This window comes from Myodes glareolus, chromosome 16 (assembly GCF_982192425.1).
Source record: "Myodes glareolus chromosome 16, mMyoGla1.1, whole genome shotgun sequence".
Taxonomy (NCBI): domain Eukaryota; kingdom Metazoa; phylum Chordata; class Mammalia; order Rodentia; family Cricetidae; genus Myodes; species Myodes glareolus.
Window position 1 is genome coordinate 27,206,967 of NC_142041.1, and position 16,506 is coordinate 27,223,472.

General features: G+C 41.9%; 1 protein-coding gene across 2 annotated transcripts in view; it reads right to left on the minus strand.

Moving 5' to 3' along the window:
• Window positions 1-615: 615 nt before the first annotated feature.
• Stx17 (syntaxin 17) overlaps window positions 616-16,506 on the minus strand; it is a 52,604-nt gene continuing 36,713 nt past the window's right edge. For both annotated transcript variants that reach the window (XM_085677175.2, XM_048419878.3), the window contains exons 5-8: window positions 12,438-12,553; window positions 12,309-12,359; window positions 4,953-5,039; window positions 616-4,193 (exon numbers count right to left, since the gene is read on the minus strand). In XM_085677175.2, the coding sequence (XP_085533301.1) occupies window positions 3,954-4,193; window positions 4,953-5,039; window positions 12,309-12,359; window positions 12,438-12,553 (494 nt within the window). In that variant the 3' untranslated portion in view covers window positions 616-3,953. The remainder of the gene's footprint in view (window positions 4,194-4,952; window positions 5,040-12,308; window positions 12,360-12,437; window positions 12,554-16,506) is intronic.

Genomic DNA, 16,506 nt, shown 5'->3' on the forward strand with positions numbered 1-16,506 from the left:
TTCCCTCCTCTATCCTGAGTCCATGTGCTTTCAGTGAAGGGCTTAAGGGACTCTTCTGAAAAATGCCTTTGCTTACTAACTAGTCAAAGGATGGTTTGACTTCTGGGCTTTTACTGGAAGGAAATACTGTGTGCTAGATATTTGCAGTTTGGTTTCAAAACTTCTTGTGAACAGTAGGTGTTATCAGCATCCCATTCTCACGCTGCAGTAAACAGCATGGAAGGGAGACAGGCAGAAGGACATTTGTGGCCATGCAGGAGTTTCGGGGTAACCCCAGTCCCTGCTCCAGATGTACGGCCAGGTCTAGGCAGCTTCAGCATGCTCACTTTCTAGGCATATTAGGTGTCTGGCTTCTGTGTGTGAGGTAGGATAGTAAGCCACCAAGACACAAAACTGAGTTGGGGAGAGAGCAGGGTCGCAAAGGCATGGGAAAACAGCCTGTGTCTTTTCTTATGTGATGTACAATTCTTTGGCGGCAAATCCAGATGTTCCAGATGTTGTGGCAGATGTTCAGAAATAGCCTAAGTGTTGTTACCAGCACCCTACCATGTGTGCATGGCTTCCCAGGGGCATCATTTAAAGAATAATGATTAATTGATTCTAAAAGCTATGAGATTTATTTTTAAAAGTACTGTTTATTTTTAATTATATAAGACACTTTAAACAATGATCATAACCTATGATATAAACCAATGTGTAGAAGGTGGGGCAGGAGAGTGGCACTCTTCATTCTATACTTGAGTATAAAACAGAACACAGTGCAGTGCTGTGTTCTGCCATGGCCACAATGAAGAGCAGGCTTTGGACACCTGGTGAGGCACAAAAGACAAAAAAGCAAATGAACAGCAAGGGTTGTTCACAGTTGGCCTTACAGTCGCCAGGCTTCCGGTGAGGCAGTGCAGCATAGCCGAGAGCCCGAGCACCAACAAATCCAGTTCCATCCCAGTTTCCTCCTTTGGAACTGAAGGACTGCATAGTACTTAATTCCTCTGAGGCCCAGTTACCCTCTCCATAAATGCCTGCTAAAGCGCCTGGCTAACTGCTTAGGAAACACCAGTTCTTCTGTAGGGAGGTTTTCTGAAAACTGAGGGTGCCAATTGATTTGTAGACTGAGATTGGTTTAGTGGACTTAGATTTGTAGACTTAGATTGGGTTGAAATCAATATGTTGAAAAACAAAACATCAAAATGTATTCCACATAATGAGAAACATTTTTCATGTATATATGTTCAATTTTAATACTTTTTTTTTACTATGGGTTACACCAAAATTTCAGAGAAATTCTCAGATTATAACATCAAAAAGAGTATTTAGGAGTGCTACTGTTACTGAAATGAGTAATTTTATGTAAAATCTACAAATTTTACAACCTTAATTAAAGTGGTGCTTTTTAACTGGTTGAAATAAAAATAAGACATAAATCATAGAGAAGATAAATTTAACTTGACACTTCTGTGTCATATTGACTAATTTATACTTTTAAGTACTTTATATAATTTATAGTTGATTAAAAACTTCTAAGCAATTTCCACAAAAAGTTATTGTAGGGAAATGAGGTATAATTTCTAAGTAATTCTAAAATATAAAATTTTAAAGAAGACTGTAAGTTCCTTAAGCATTTAGACGGCTAGAGTCGAAAGCCTAATACTGACCGTTGATGATCATGTCAACAGTTCCCACACTGGCTCAGTGAAAACGCAAAATCCAGAAGATGCGGGTTTTAAACGCAAGCCTCACCCTGGTTCTTCGTGCTGTGGCTATTATGGCACACGGACTGAGTGGCCCTTTGGGGACTGGCAGAATAAGTACTAAGCAATGAGGAAGATGATGTAGAACACGGGAGACTAGACAATGAGACAACATTGCTTATTCTGAGAATTCCAGCTAAGCAGGCTGGACTGGCTGTATCAGAATTACCGGTGATGGAGGTTCAAGAATCTTGTTACAGTCAGGTGGTGTGGTGATGGCACTTGCCTTTAATCCCAGCACTCCAACTCAGAAACAAGTGCATCTCTAGTTCAAGGCCAACCTGGTTTACAGAGTGATTTCCAAGACAGCCAGGGATACACAGGATACACATCTTGAAAAACAAAACAAAATTTAAAAAGAATCTTTTTTTAAATCAAATTGGGATGTGTTCTGCCTCCTGCTCAGATTTGACATGTCCAACTTAAAGGAGCAGCAAGAAACAGAGAAAAAAAGATGAAGTTAAAAATAATTACTCCAAATACTTAATTCCCAGTGTCAGGCAATGAACACAATCCAACACTCATTCAAAATACTTCCTCTTTTTGATATTAAAGTCTTAAGTCAGCAGATAACAAATACTTGCTACTTCCCGATAGCTTAATACAATGTAGTGCTTTGTTTCATAGGAATATGCATCAGCAAGACTCAAAAGCATGAAAGGGAAGGATCTTAGGGTAGAGAGGGAAAGGTAGCAATCAACAGAGGCCAAACATCAACACAGCTCTTTTTTTGTTTTTGTTTTTGTTTTGTTTTGTTTTGGAGACAGTGTTTCTCTGTGTAACAGCCTAGCTGTCCTTGTAGACCAGGATGGCCTCGAATTCACAGCAATCTACCAACCTCTGCCTCAGAAGTGCTGGGATTAAAGGAGTGAGCCACTACCACATGGTGTCAACACAGTTTTTAAAAGAAGCTAAATGGTAAACAAACCCTTTGGTGCTTGAACCCATGCTCCTGGCTGACCATGCTTTCTCCTCAGGAGAGATTAAAAAATGAGGCAACCAGTGGCTCCCTCCTCCTATCTCAAATGAGTTGGGACACAGGATGAGGCTGCCTACAGTCTTAAATTCCTTTTCTCTAAATTTCAAAACTTTTTGTTTGAGACAGACATGGAACTGGACTGGACCATGTCTGCTGTCCATGTTAGCACCACAGAGCTTGTATCGGGTCTGAATCTTGGTTTTGGCCATCTAGAGCAGGAGAGAAGTGTGAACACTGGGAGGAAGAGCAGCCGTAAAAACTGCAGGATAGGAATGACCTGGGAAAGGGCAACGGCAACAGAAGTGAGGTAGAAAGCTCCTTCTCAACCCAGCCAGAGGACTGAGAGGCCCAGACCCCTTGAGACAGGTATGTCAGCCCCTTGAAGTCCTACAGTGCCCAGGATGTGATCTTGTACTTCCTTCTGCCCAAAAATGCTGGAAATATTTAAATTTGCTCTTTTCAATTTAAGAGATTACAGGAAGGGGTAACTAGAGATGGAAAATGATATGAAAAAAAACAGTAATTATGAGAAAAATCCTCATTACATAGATAGAATTCACCCTAGAAGCAGAGAGCCTTCAGAATTACCAGCTACAAGTGGGTGTGGTGGCTGGGTTAGTAGATCCAGCTATGAGATTCTGTGCTCTTATCTGGAGAGGCAGGGAAGGCTTCAGAAAAGACACCCATGTCACAATGAAAAGTCTGCAAAGAGAACATGGGCTTCTCTTTCCATTTTATAGTATTAATTTCCTTCACCAGAAAATATAAATGGATCCATGTACAATCAGTTCCCAAGTCCAGAAATAGTTTGCCTGCACCCCTTGTTAGGCGGCAACATCCCTGACAGAAAGACTCCTGAACTCACATTCTGTTTCTCCCTACAGGAGGAAATAATCTACAAACACATTGACCCTCGTGTGCCTGATACATTTCTACACATCTTAGATCCTTAGATTTATAGGTTCAATCTTCACATTTCCAGGCAGAACATTTGCTCTTTGGCAGTCTTTAAACTGGACCTGACAGCCATCCCACACCCTCGGCCCAGGCTCCTCCACTCCTAACATCTCCATTAACAGCCAGCAAACAAATACATCCAGTGATGGAGGTTCTACAGCACACGGCCATGGAGAACCGCTTGCTGATACTGTCCAGCAGCTGAGCACTCAGCAGCAGCAAGGAGCTCCTTAGGGTGGACGCACTGGCGCCTGGTGGAAGCCTGAGCTTTAGCTGCATTTTTTGTCGCTTTGGCTAGGGAGGTCTGGACAGCTGGAAGTGAGCTTCTCCATCATTTTCTGTTTCCTTCTTTGTATCAATTTTCCACCTGTGAAGCCCAACACCCCACCACCAAGTGCAGCTGCAATTCCTGCCACTTTGAAGCCTGCGAGGAGGCCGATGGGACCCCCCACCACTCCTCCGATGAGTGCACCTGCCACAGGCAGAGCTGCCAGCTTGTATTTTGCAGCCTGTAAAAGAAAAAAAAATTCAATTTAGAAATTGAGTTGAGAAAATCTGCCTGTGGTGATGTGCGCTTTCCTCTCATTACTCCTGGCAATGCCTCTTTAACAGTGGGCTCATAATTAACCTCAGAGATTATTCTTGTTGGGTGTGTGTGTGTGTGTGTGTGTGTGTGTGTGTGTGTGTGTGAAAGTATTCCACAGGTACTGCCATTGCTCCAGACCACAGAACTGAGGGAGGTTGCTCCGGAGTGGACAGCTACAAATTGATTTTACTTGCAAAACAATCAATCCACTATCTGGCTGGCTTATTTAAACAGTGTCAGCAGCCACTGGCCCCACCACAGCTTTGATTCGGCACAGGGGTTATTCCACATTAGGCACCTGTGCTGAAAACCACATCGTATGGATAATAGATGGTCACACTCCTCCAGGGCTGCTGCAGTCTCACTTTGGCTCTGCCTGGATTAATGGACCGCTCTCTCTTCTCCCTAGGCCTCTGCATATATTCCTTCATAACAACTAAATGCCTCAGAGTGAGACCACAGTTCATTCTCTCTGAGAAAAAAAAAAATCTCTGATGATAGAATGAATCTGGGAGTAGAATATTACAGCCATTGATTTCTTACACTACCTATGTGTCATTTCTTCCTTATTTCCTTAATTGCTGGTTCCCTCAACACTGAAGAGAGCAGATCAATTGGGTTAATACTAGAGATTCCTGGGAGCCAGAGTACCATTGATTTGTCAGCAGGAGCAGGATCTTACCTTCCCCAAGTTTTTGGTTCCCTCTTCAACATTCACAGCAGCACTGTTGACATGGTCTGCAATGCTGTCAATCTTCTCCTGCTGAGACTAGATGCAAAGGAATTATGAGTGAGCGGTCCTGCTGGGGAGCAGTGGGAAGCCAACACACACTATTTTAATTCCTGTAATCAGGCCCCGGGTGCTGCAGCCTTGCAGTCTTAATAGCGGTTCATTAATAGCATCTGATAAACCATGTAGAAAGTACAAATTCACTTTCACGGAAAAAGAGGGGGACTTAATGATTGGGTAATAAAAGGGTGGTACCTTCATAGCAAAAAGCACCTCACACTGGAATTCATTCAAACATACAAACATATTATTCTCCAAATGAACCGACTTTGTAGGAGGAAAAAAATCCAAATAAGCATTTACATGTCATGTTGGGTTTGATAGTAAAAAAAGGAAAACATTCAAACAAAGTCCATAACTTACCTTCTTTGGAGATTCTGTTTAAATCAAATTTACTTTAGGAGTAAAATGCCTTTGACCCAACAGATACAAATTGTTCTTTTGTAAGAATGACACTACAACGTGGTATAATCCAGCATGAGATCTTTGCACTTTGATATGCAATAGGGAGTAATGAAAGAATTTGTGGTCTTGAGTTGTACACCTTTTTACTAAATAAAATATAGTTCAAGTTAACATAGTTCAGATCAATAATATGATACAGCAGTCTACCTAAAACAGTAACACCTGTTCTGATGCAGCAACGACCATGACTCCTGGGACCCCTGATGGATGAATGGTGCAGCTGGGGACTGCCATTTCTTCTCTAATGTGTGAACCACCTCAGTGCCACTCATGAATGGCTACCGAGCTCTGCTCTGACTGACACGTCAGGCACAAGCACTCTGTTCTCACCCTGGAACCAGGATCTCATCAAGATCAACTTTATTTTAATAGGTATATATGTGTATATATGGACACTCATATAAGTGTATATATATATGTGTATATATATATATATATAGTTAGTTAGTTAGTTAGTTAACTAGTTATATACCATAATATGCACCCATATTGATGGTGAAGTGCATTAGGTCTTAACCGATGTAGAAAGGCATGTGATCACTACATCAGGACACAGGTAATTCCTTTCACTTCTTTGCAGAAAAACATAGGAGACCCTCTCTTCAGCTCCACATAATGCTCCTTATACAGTGATTCAACTGCCTTTTATGTTAAACCTATTTAGATTGAGGCACACAAAACTAAGGCTTCCTATCCCACTCAGCATTTCACAAGAGAAGGTAAGCACAATACAGCTCACAAGCCCCCAGCTGTTTCCTATTAGCATTATTGACATTCCTTCCCTGCCAACATGTACCTTCTCTCTGCCAGGCCTTTTGTGGTGGCCCTTCATCCCAGGATTCTCCACGACCATCTCGACATCCCTAACAATTCTTAAAATAGGACGTGTTCCAATTTCTTTTGAATCTGTCACACAAGGATAGCCAAGGCTCTCAAACTTGAGTACACACTAGATCACCTGCAAAGTTTCTGGAAACACATTGCTGGACCCTGCCACAAGCTTTTGATGTGGCAGTCTTGAAATACAGTCTGAGAATGTGTGTGTGTGTGTGTGTGTGTGTGTGTGTGTGTGTGTGTGTGTGAGAGAGAGAGAGAGAGAGAGAGTGAGAGAGAGAGAGAATGCACACATGCACAATACAGAAGAGGGTATTAGATCTCTTAAAGCTGTAATTACAGGAAGTTGTAAGCAGCCTGTGTGGGTGCTGGGAACCAAATTTAGGTCCTCAGCAAGAGCAGTACATGCTCTTAACTGCTGAGCCATCTTTTCAGCCTCCCATTTCACATACTTTGAACATCACTATCTTCCATGATTAAGACTGGCACAAAATATAGGATATTCTGTGGCCCTGGTATGTTCTTGGGCCAAGTATTCTCATCTGCTACATGAGGACTATGGTATTTCTCCTTCCGTGTGGTAAAAGGGGGATACAATGAGACGTCTGCAGAGCACAATGGGAAAACAGAAACACCATCCTGGTTTCACCAAGGACGTGCTAACTCTCATCTTTCCAGCAAAATAGTTTAGCAAGCTTGCTCCTGATGGTGTTCTCAGATAACAGGCCTCCCTTAGTGTTCACTGGATTTTCATTTTTACAACAGCAAAGCTCCTTTCAGTCAGCTTTCTAGCCACAGAAACAAGTGCCAGCACCAACAATATCCAACTTGTCTGTATTCCTGACCGCTGCAGGACTTGTGTCTGCCTTCCACTTTTGCCTGAAGCAATCTATGCTAGCAGGTGAGCCACTGCAGTAAAACCCTATCACCAACTTTTACATCTTTATGGCTAAAGCAGAGGATGAAGAGCTGAGGGAGGAGTCTGCTAGGGCTATTGCTAAGTCCACACTCCAAGTAATCACAGACCTCAGGAAGATTTATTTCTGTGCCCCTTCCTAAAACTTTGGATACTGCAACATTATGGCTGTCGTAGTCACTGCTTTGCTGCTGTGAGAAGACAACATTAACAGAGAAACTCTTATGTAGGAAAGCATTTACTGGGGACTTGCTTAGTTTCAGGGGCATAGTCCATCGTCATCATGGCAGCGAGCACAGTAACAGCGAGCACAGTGACAGGGAGCACAGTGACAGGGAGCACAGTGACAGGGAGCACAGTGGTACAAATGGGTAATGGAGAAGCAACTAAGAGCTGCATCCTAATCAGTAGGTCAAGGGACAGAAAATGAGCCTGGCATGGGCCTTTGACACATTACAGCCCATGCCAGTGACAAACTTCCTCCAAGAAGGCCATACCTCCTAATCCTTCTAATTCTTTCAAAGAGTTCTACTCTCTGGTAATTAAACATTCAAATAAATGAGCTTATTGGGGCCACTCTCATTCAAATCATCACAGTGATTTGTTAAGTTTAAAGTAGAATTTTAAGATAACTAATTTTTCCCTACAAAAATCCTTTGGGAAAATTAGAGAAAAGACTACCAGGAAAATGCCCAACCTATGAATACTCATTATTTCAACTGTAATGCATTCATTAGTGCAACTACCAGTCCAAGATGAGTCTATCTGTCCTGGGGTAGCCCATATCTGTTAGTACTACAGACCTTAGGAAGCTTGCTGGGACGTGGGGATAGGAGAAGCCGGAGGGCAGAAAGCCCTACCCTAGTCAACAGACATCCCTCAATTATACAAACCTAGCTGCTACTTCCTGTTAGTTTGGCTTCAGTCTTCCAACTGTCTGTATCTTTAGATTCTACTTCATGTATAAGAAGGACTTGGTGATCTCCACAATGATTGTAGTTAGCTTTCAATCACCATCAGGAGAATGCGAAACTATACTGCATTTAAAGCTAAGACCTTAGCTCTTTACACTGGGCCAAACTGCACAAAAACAACATTACCAGTCTATGAGATCAGGCTGATGGAGGAGGGTTATCTGTCTATTGTGTTATTTTCATTGGTCAATAAAGAGACTGCCTTGGCCCCTTGATAGGACAGAAAATTAGGTAGGCGGAGTAAACAGAATAGAATGCTGGGAAGAGGGCTATGAGGCAGAAGCCATGGAGCCAGCCATCAGGTCAGACATGCTGAATCTTTTCCGGTAAGCCACACCTCGTGGTGCTATACAGATGATTAGAAATGGGTTAATATCAAGATATGAGAGTTAGTCAGTAACTAACTCTCTAGAGATAATGGGCCAGGCAGTGCTTAAATGAATACAATTTGTATGTTGTTATTTCTGGGACTAAGCTAGCCGTGCGGGAGCCGGGTGAGGCGAAAAGCAGGTCTGCCCGCAGCCCCTCACTACATCAGGCTTCTCCCAGCAGTGGTGACTCAGGGCCTCTGCCCTTATCTACCCACTTTGCCTCTTTGCTTCTGATTTAAGTTTGTCTTCGTCTACCTAGACTTCTCAAACTAAACAGTTTTCATCCCCCAATACCCAGTCTGGCATTTTACTCTTTGGCACTTAGAAGTGTTCTCAGCATCCTTTTATCAATGGACTAAGTCACTTGTAAGGCACATTTTAAGGAATATTCAATTAGTTGCCCTATTGGCCTGAAAGTAGCCAAATCTGTATAAGCAGTGATAGGGGCAAATCGGTTTCAGGAGAACTCAGAAAGAACTCGAAATGTGACACACAGGTAGACAATGGTTATCTTGGCCTAGTAAAGGCAATAAGCAGGGTAGAGAAGGAACATTGCATTGGGAGGGGACTTAAGGATGTTGGTGGCAAAGGTAAGACCCAAAACAAGGTTGCAGAATAGCTGAGGTAGATGGGGATGAGAGGAGGAAAGATACTGTCTGAGGGAGTCTTTTCATCTGGTTTGCAAAACCTGCTGTCAAATAACATGCTAAAGTTCATAGAGACTATACATGGAAAAATCTAACCGAATCCACTGCAGTCCTATTCTAATGCAGTCAGAACAAAATTGGATTTCAAAAGCCACAGAGAAAAAGATGGAAGTCAAAATAGACCCAGCAGTAAGGGTAGCATGTTGTCCAACTTCTGGCCCAGAGTTCTTTAAATTCTCCTTGACGGGAAGGAAATGGGCTGGTCATAAGAAAGGGGCACTTGCACAAGCAGAACAGAGGCCTGTAGATATGAATCCACCCAGAGTTACTGGGCCACACTGTAGCCTCTCATTATCTTCGTGAGTCCTATTACAGCAAACTATGTACATCTTGATATTCTAATGACTTGCAAGCGTACAACTCTTGCATTGTATTTCATTCACAATACAGAGGCATCGGCAGCATTACCCTACAGGGCCTTTTGATCCTCCTGAGTTCAGCACAGCTGTGCACCCAGAGAAAGTTCTTTAACTATATTGTTGTCCAGATACACTCATGTGACAACAACAGAGGATGTGGTCACTCCTGTGTTCCTGCTTATTCTCTACCTAAATGGAACTTCTGTGACTTCTTGGCCATATGTCACAAGAACTCAATCATTCCGGGAATAACAATCATAGCTCTCCTTTGAGCTTCTGCCAAACAACACTGCATCTCGTGTCCTTGCAGAGACGATTATAACTAGGACATTTGTATGGAGCTGTGGCTGTGGTCGGAACCTTCCCGGGTCAGTCCATAGACTGGGTTGTGACCTGCTTACTATATAACATAACTGAACACACAATTGCTAATTCTCCACCAGCTCTATCCCTTTCTTTCATATGCCTACCCACCAGAAGAGAAAATGCATTTGTTTGGATAAGAGCTAAGTCTACCTTAGTGATGTATAATTTACATACACCGAAACACATTTCAGTGTGCAGACTGATGGCTTTGGCAAGTGCCTATATTTATGTGACCAAGCATACACAGACTTTATGAACTGCATTAGAGTGAGAGATTATTAATTACAATAATTGGATAGATCTTGATTGTAAACAACACATGTGTTGGGGGACTCCTGTATCATTCCCCGCCATCTGCAAAATAATAACAGGCCATAGAGACAGCTAGTCTGGAGACTACTAACATTTTTTTCTTTTGACTTAGAAGCATCAGAAATAATTCAAACAATTTATTGCTTTCAATTTCAGTCATTACTGTCCAGGAAAATAGCCATAAGATAGACCATAAGAAGAAAAGGCTAGCATTAGACAGTCTAGAACACAAGTCTAGAACTCATTGGTACAGGAGAGCCACAGAAAGAGAGCATTTCTAAGAAATGAAAATGTGTCTGGGTAGGTCAAAGAAACAAGAACATTTATCTCAAAACCGTGAAAACCTCTTATACTGAAAGAAAACAAACTCTTCCGTATGTGGCTCTAGAGAACAAAAGTGCCCAAGAAAAATTCTATGACAGAATTTACACAGGAAGAGCTTCCACCCCTCCTACAGCCTTCAGAAGAATAGCTAAGCACCAGTGTCACATCCGTGACTTTTAGAAAGACAGAAGTCAGTGGTCTGAGAAACTGGGGCAGAGCACTGGGCTAGATTAGCAAGATCTGGAGTCCTTCCCCATTCCAGCCCTGAGGAGCTGTGCTCTAGGAGCCTCCACCTCAAAACCAGGCCTTAGGGAAGCCTCGATGCAGAGAATCTGGGTTGCAATTCATGGCCTGAACAACAACAGGAAACCAGCCTAGCCAGAGCACAAGCGGAAATTACTTTGCACCTGTGCAAACAGGTGTTCACACACCAAACCTTCCTATAATTCCCAGGGGAAAACAAACAAACAAAATACAGTTTAAAAAATAATGATAAAAAATTTACATTTCCTACCAAAACTATAATATGCTCCCTAATCTATGACAGCAGATTCATTCAGGCCTTAAAGGTTCCTGTCTTTGACTTCACCTTCCTCCAGGTTGATCCTCAAAAAGATCCTCAAAGGATTCTGAGCATCCTTTACACTCTATAGGTAAGTGTTACTACTTTACCTACAGGTTAAATTCTTATAACTGGTTTCCAGCTAGCCACCGTGCCCATGACCTCCTCTTCATTATAAGAGTCTTCCTAAGGCACAAACTGGATCGCAGGACATCTGTACCAGCTCCTTCAGACCCACAAAGCAGCCCAAATTCAGTAGCAGCACTAGCTGACCTTCATCAATCCCTGTGTGTCCCTTGTAGTTTGGATAATAGGTACACTAAGAACTTTTTGACAGTCCACAGAACTCACCATGTCTTGTCCTATTTCACCTATTTGAAAGAACATCCCTTGTGGCCCTCTGGGAGCATTTACTCATTCTTCAAGGCTCACGTTAATACCAGCCTGTGATTGTAGCTTTAATGCTGCTGTATCATAAACCACGCCTCCCTCCCTGGAATACATGTTTCTTCTTGGAGCTGATGGGGCCTTTCACTTTATTTTGCATTTAGTTATCATGCTTGAAAACTAAGTGTGAGAGTCACAGCCCACCTCTTCCTCCCATGGAATCCCCAAAGCAGAAAGTAGACTTGATTTTTGTTTGTGTGCAACTTGGTCAAACTTCCAACACTGAGAATCCAGCAAAGTACTTTTTACATAATATTTATTAAACTGATCTAGAATTCTGGGACCATATTCATAGTTCAATACCATTTTTAAATTATAATCTAGGCTCATAGGTTAAGAGCACTTGCTACTCTTGCATTGGACCCAAGTTTGAATCCTAGCACCCATATCACAACTCAAAAACATCTGTAACTCCAGTTTCAGGGCATTCAAAACCCTCCTCTGACGTGTGGGCATCAAATACACAGGTGTTACACATTCATACATGCAGGCAAAACATTTGTACACATAAAATAAAGGCAAATGTTTTAAAAATATGTGACCTCTATTAAAATTTTAATCAAAAGGACAGTGACTGATTAGTTCTGAGCCTTACTCAGTTCAATACTTACATTCACTAGGAGGGAGAAATCAGTGACCAGGTGGCTAAGTTCGATTAAGTCCTTTAAGAAGAGAGAGAGGGAGGAAATTACTTACTTTTACATCACACAGTTACCAAAAAGAAAATGCGCTTAGCATACCGCTTCTAAGTTATCCCAGGATTCAGCAGCATTTTGGTCTCGAGGGATTTCAGGCAAGGCATATATCTGAGTCAGACTCTGAGCAGCAGCTTCGGCCTCCGCAGTGTGGAGCGCTCCTGGATGGACACAGGCCTGGTTAGAGCTTGCTTCTCAGGAAGGACAGAACACAAACTGGCTCCAAAGACAACTAGCACAGAGAATACTTATAATTCCATTCAGGCTAAAAGTAAATGGATCAATCTACGAAAACAGCATTGTGTACCTTTGGGCAGCCTGTTCTCTGAGTTAACGCAAAGGCACCAAGCAAGACCTTGTAACTGAATGATGAGGGTCAGAGGTGGAAGAGGTGGCAATGGCAACTACTACACTTGGCCAGCGCTCTACAGCAGCAGTATAACACGTTCTGCTGCTAAATGCATAGGCTTGGACTTAGCTATTTAAGTGATAAGGATCAGATATAGCAGGTGTCAAAAGCAGGACAGTGGGGCCGGTGACTCACTGACTCAGCAGGTAACACATTTGCTGCCAACCTGACAATTCGAGTTCAGTCCCCCACATAGAGATGAAGGAGATAACAGATCCCACAAAGTTGTTCTCTGACCTACACACACACACACACACACTCACACACACACATACCTCACATTATGTACACACACAGTAAAAATCAACGTATAATTTTAAAGTAGGAAAGTGGGCTGGGGTTTAGCTCTATGGAGGACACTTTGGTTTACTAGTACAGAAGGAAAGTGAAGTAGTTATGTGTTTGTAGCAATTAACATCAGTCTCTATTGGTGACAATCTCATCAGCAATGAGCACATTTGCCATAGGAATGTTTTTGGACACGTAACTCTGCTTAGAGTCATTCTTCTTCCACATACTTTATGGTTTTTTCTACTTCTTTTTTTAGTTTTAAAAATCTCTCAGCCCACAAAAACTATTTACTAAACAATACTGTAATAACAAAGTAATAAACACTACAAACATCAACCTTCAAGTCTTCCTGGGTCTCTCCTTCATGAAGCAGACACTGTGGCACTCCTAACAGACACAACAGAAGGCTACAAGACCAACCCTGAAGTGGTCTGCTCAGAAAGCCCGGTGTTAAGAGTCCCGGGAGCTTGCTGTTCCTGTTGGTAAAGGAAGCTGCTATCTATTTTGCATAGAACCTGGCCCTGCTGCTGCCACTGCTACTGCTGCTATCATGGACAGAGCTTCCATGGAACCTGTGGTACAGAAACGCCACAGTCAAGTTCAGTCAGTATTATGTGACAAGACTATGCCGCCTGTGAGTATGAGGTACGTAAGTATAAGCCTGGCCTTTAGTCCTGGCTTGTGGAGAGAGAGTAGTCATCAGGGGCTCTGGGGCCTGAGGATGAGAGAAAATAAGGCAGACGGAGAGGGGTGAGAGTGTAGGAAGATGCCCGAAGTGTCTAACCAAGGAGAACAATGTGTGCATAGGCCTGACACTGGAAGACGTTCAGACTAGCTGAGGCACAGACTGGAATGAAGGACAAAGCAAAGCTCAAGGCTGACAGCCTAAAGTGAGACTACTCGGGGGCATCGGGAAGCTTTACAAAGAGCTGTTTCTTCTCACATAATCACTACCAAACTATTAGAACTGGAGATGGCTGTGAAGCTGGAAGCTGCCAAATCAGACCTGAGCCAGAATGTAAAGAATACATTAAGGACAAAGTTGACAGGTGAGAGTGAAAACCCAGGCAGGGGGCTTTGCTACATCCAGTGCAAATGATGATCTCTAGTTCTAAGGCAGCGGCAGTGAAGGTAGAGAGGACACCAGAGCTGTCCTTACTCCACTTTAAACCCAGAACACCTACAGTAACATCTTTTTAAAATTACATTTTATTTATCTATTGTGTGCACACACATGTGTTTGTGCTATGATGCACATGTAGAGGTCAGAGGACAACTTGACAGACCTTTAGCTGCTAAGCCGTCTCACTGGCCCAGCTTTAACATTATGTGTTGTCGTTAGTATCAAGGATGAAAAAAATGAGTAATACAGAGTACCACCCTCAAAGAGCGTACATTCTAGAAGAATTAGACACACAAAGGGGTGGTCATAAAAAAGGGGGAGACTGCACTGGAGATAATAGAGACAGAATTTGGAGGGAGTTCTAATCTAGCCTGATGTGGCAGGTAGTTTAGACATTACTAGGCAAAGAAGAGGAATATGAATGCTAGATGGAGAAGCCAGCATGAGCAAAGACCTCAAGAGAGAATACAGCTAAGATACCATCGGAAGCTGGCATTATCAAAGCATGAAGGGCAAGACAGAGGTGCAAGTGTGAAAGGCGTTGTAGGAGCCAGGTAAAGACTGCGGCAGACAACAGAGGACTGCTGAAGGCTGTCTATAAAGCCAGGTAAAGACTGCGGCAGACAACGGAGGATGCTGAAGGCTGTCTATAAAGCCTATCAGGAAACGGCATGATGACTTCTGATCTGACCTGAGCCAGTCATCAAGAAGCTATATTAATTCCTATTTCCTTTCCATTCCTTTTTTTCAGCCAAGCCTAGAAACAAATGATACTTTATAAAACCATGTGATTAGTTTTATCTTCAAAGTTAATAAACACTTTATTCTTAAGATAAAAGCTTGTTTGAACTGATCAAGACGGGCATAATCAGCTGAACAAAAGATGGCAAGACAGACATAAAGATTCATAGTGGTTATTTTTCAATTATAAATGTGATCTCTCTCTCTCTCTCCTTCTTGATTTATGAGTATCAGATTGCCCATATAGACTCAGTTTTTTCTTAATATGCTTTTTAAAAGAATGTTTTTATTTATTTTTTGTCAACAATACATCTTGATTATGCCCAATAAGGCCCCTTTCTACCCTGCCTGGAACCTCCAATATTCACCCTTCCCATTTTCCTGTTCTCTCTTTTTTTTAAATATTAAGCCTAATTAGTGCCATCTGTATTGTCTATGGTTTTATCTTGAAGAACAAACTCATTAGGCACAGAGTACATTTCATAACATTATAGTAAAGAGCCAATCTTGAAAGCTTTCAATGATTTTTTTTCAAATGCTAAAATTTTTAAATTTTCCCTTCAATCAAGATAAACGAAACAACCTATGGCCTCTTTTTCATTTCACACTCTGGGTAACCTCTTGATCAGTATCAGACAGAACAGTGGCAGAACTCTGTAACTGGGCACACTTTAAAGATCTTAAGCCATAACCTATATACTATTAGAGAAGATTCGAGGGAAACAGGCAGGGTCTATAAAACAAGAAAAGATTATCATACATAATAAAGTACTTTAAAAAAAATAGGGATGGGAATTATCTGACATTTTAGACAAATATAAAAGATTTCTGTCAGGACAAAAAGGAAATGATTAGGTCATTCCCATCTCACTTGAAACCAAACTACGTATGTGTCTTAGTTACAACAAAGACGTCCTTTCTTTTCCACGGAAAACCTTGCTGGTAATTTACAACTCTGAACATCACAAATCAGCTCAAGGCATGACTGTCAAGAAAGAACTCTTTTAATTCCTAGAACCTCTGCAATTCACTGCTTCAGCTTGTCCCTTAGTGCTCCTCCTTTGACTATGAACTCTTACAGACTTGTAAAGGGATATGTGTGGTGTATGGAGTGTGTGAGTGTGTGTGGTGTGTGTGAGTATGTGTGTGTGTGTTTCTGACATTACAATTCGATGTAAAGCCTTATTACTGCTTATTCATTCAAATAAACCTTAAGACCATTAACTCCCTCTGGCTGAAGTGATAGTAAATAAGCTATCTAACAATGTACTGCCCTCTCTTTTCCTCTGCACTTTATGAACTGCAAAGAGTCTCGACCAGGAAGTACAGTCCAATACACGAGAAATCTCCACTAACCTTCATGACATTAGTAGTGTTTCTCTACAAAACTAAATAAATTCAAAGGCATTCCTTAAACTTTGCAAGTTCTGACACCTTAAAAATGAAATTCATTTACTGATCATCATTGAACATAAACCTATCTATCAAAATAAAGTGACTTCTAAGTCACAGCTTGATGCAGAAGAGGACTTTTAGATTAAAATCAACGG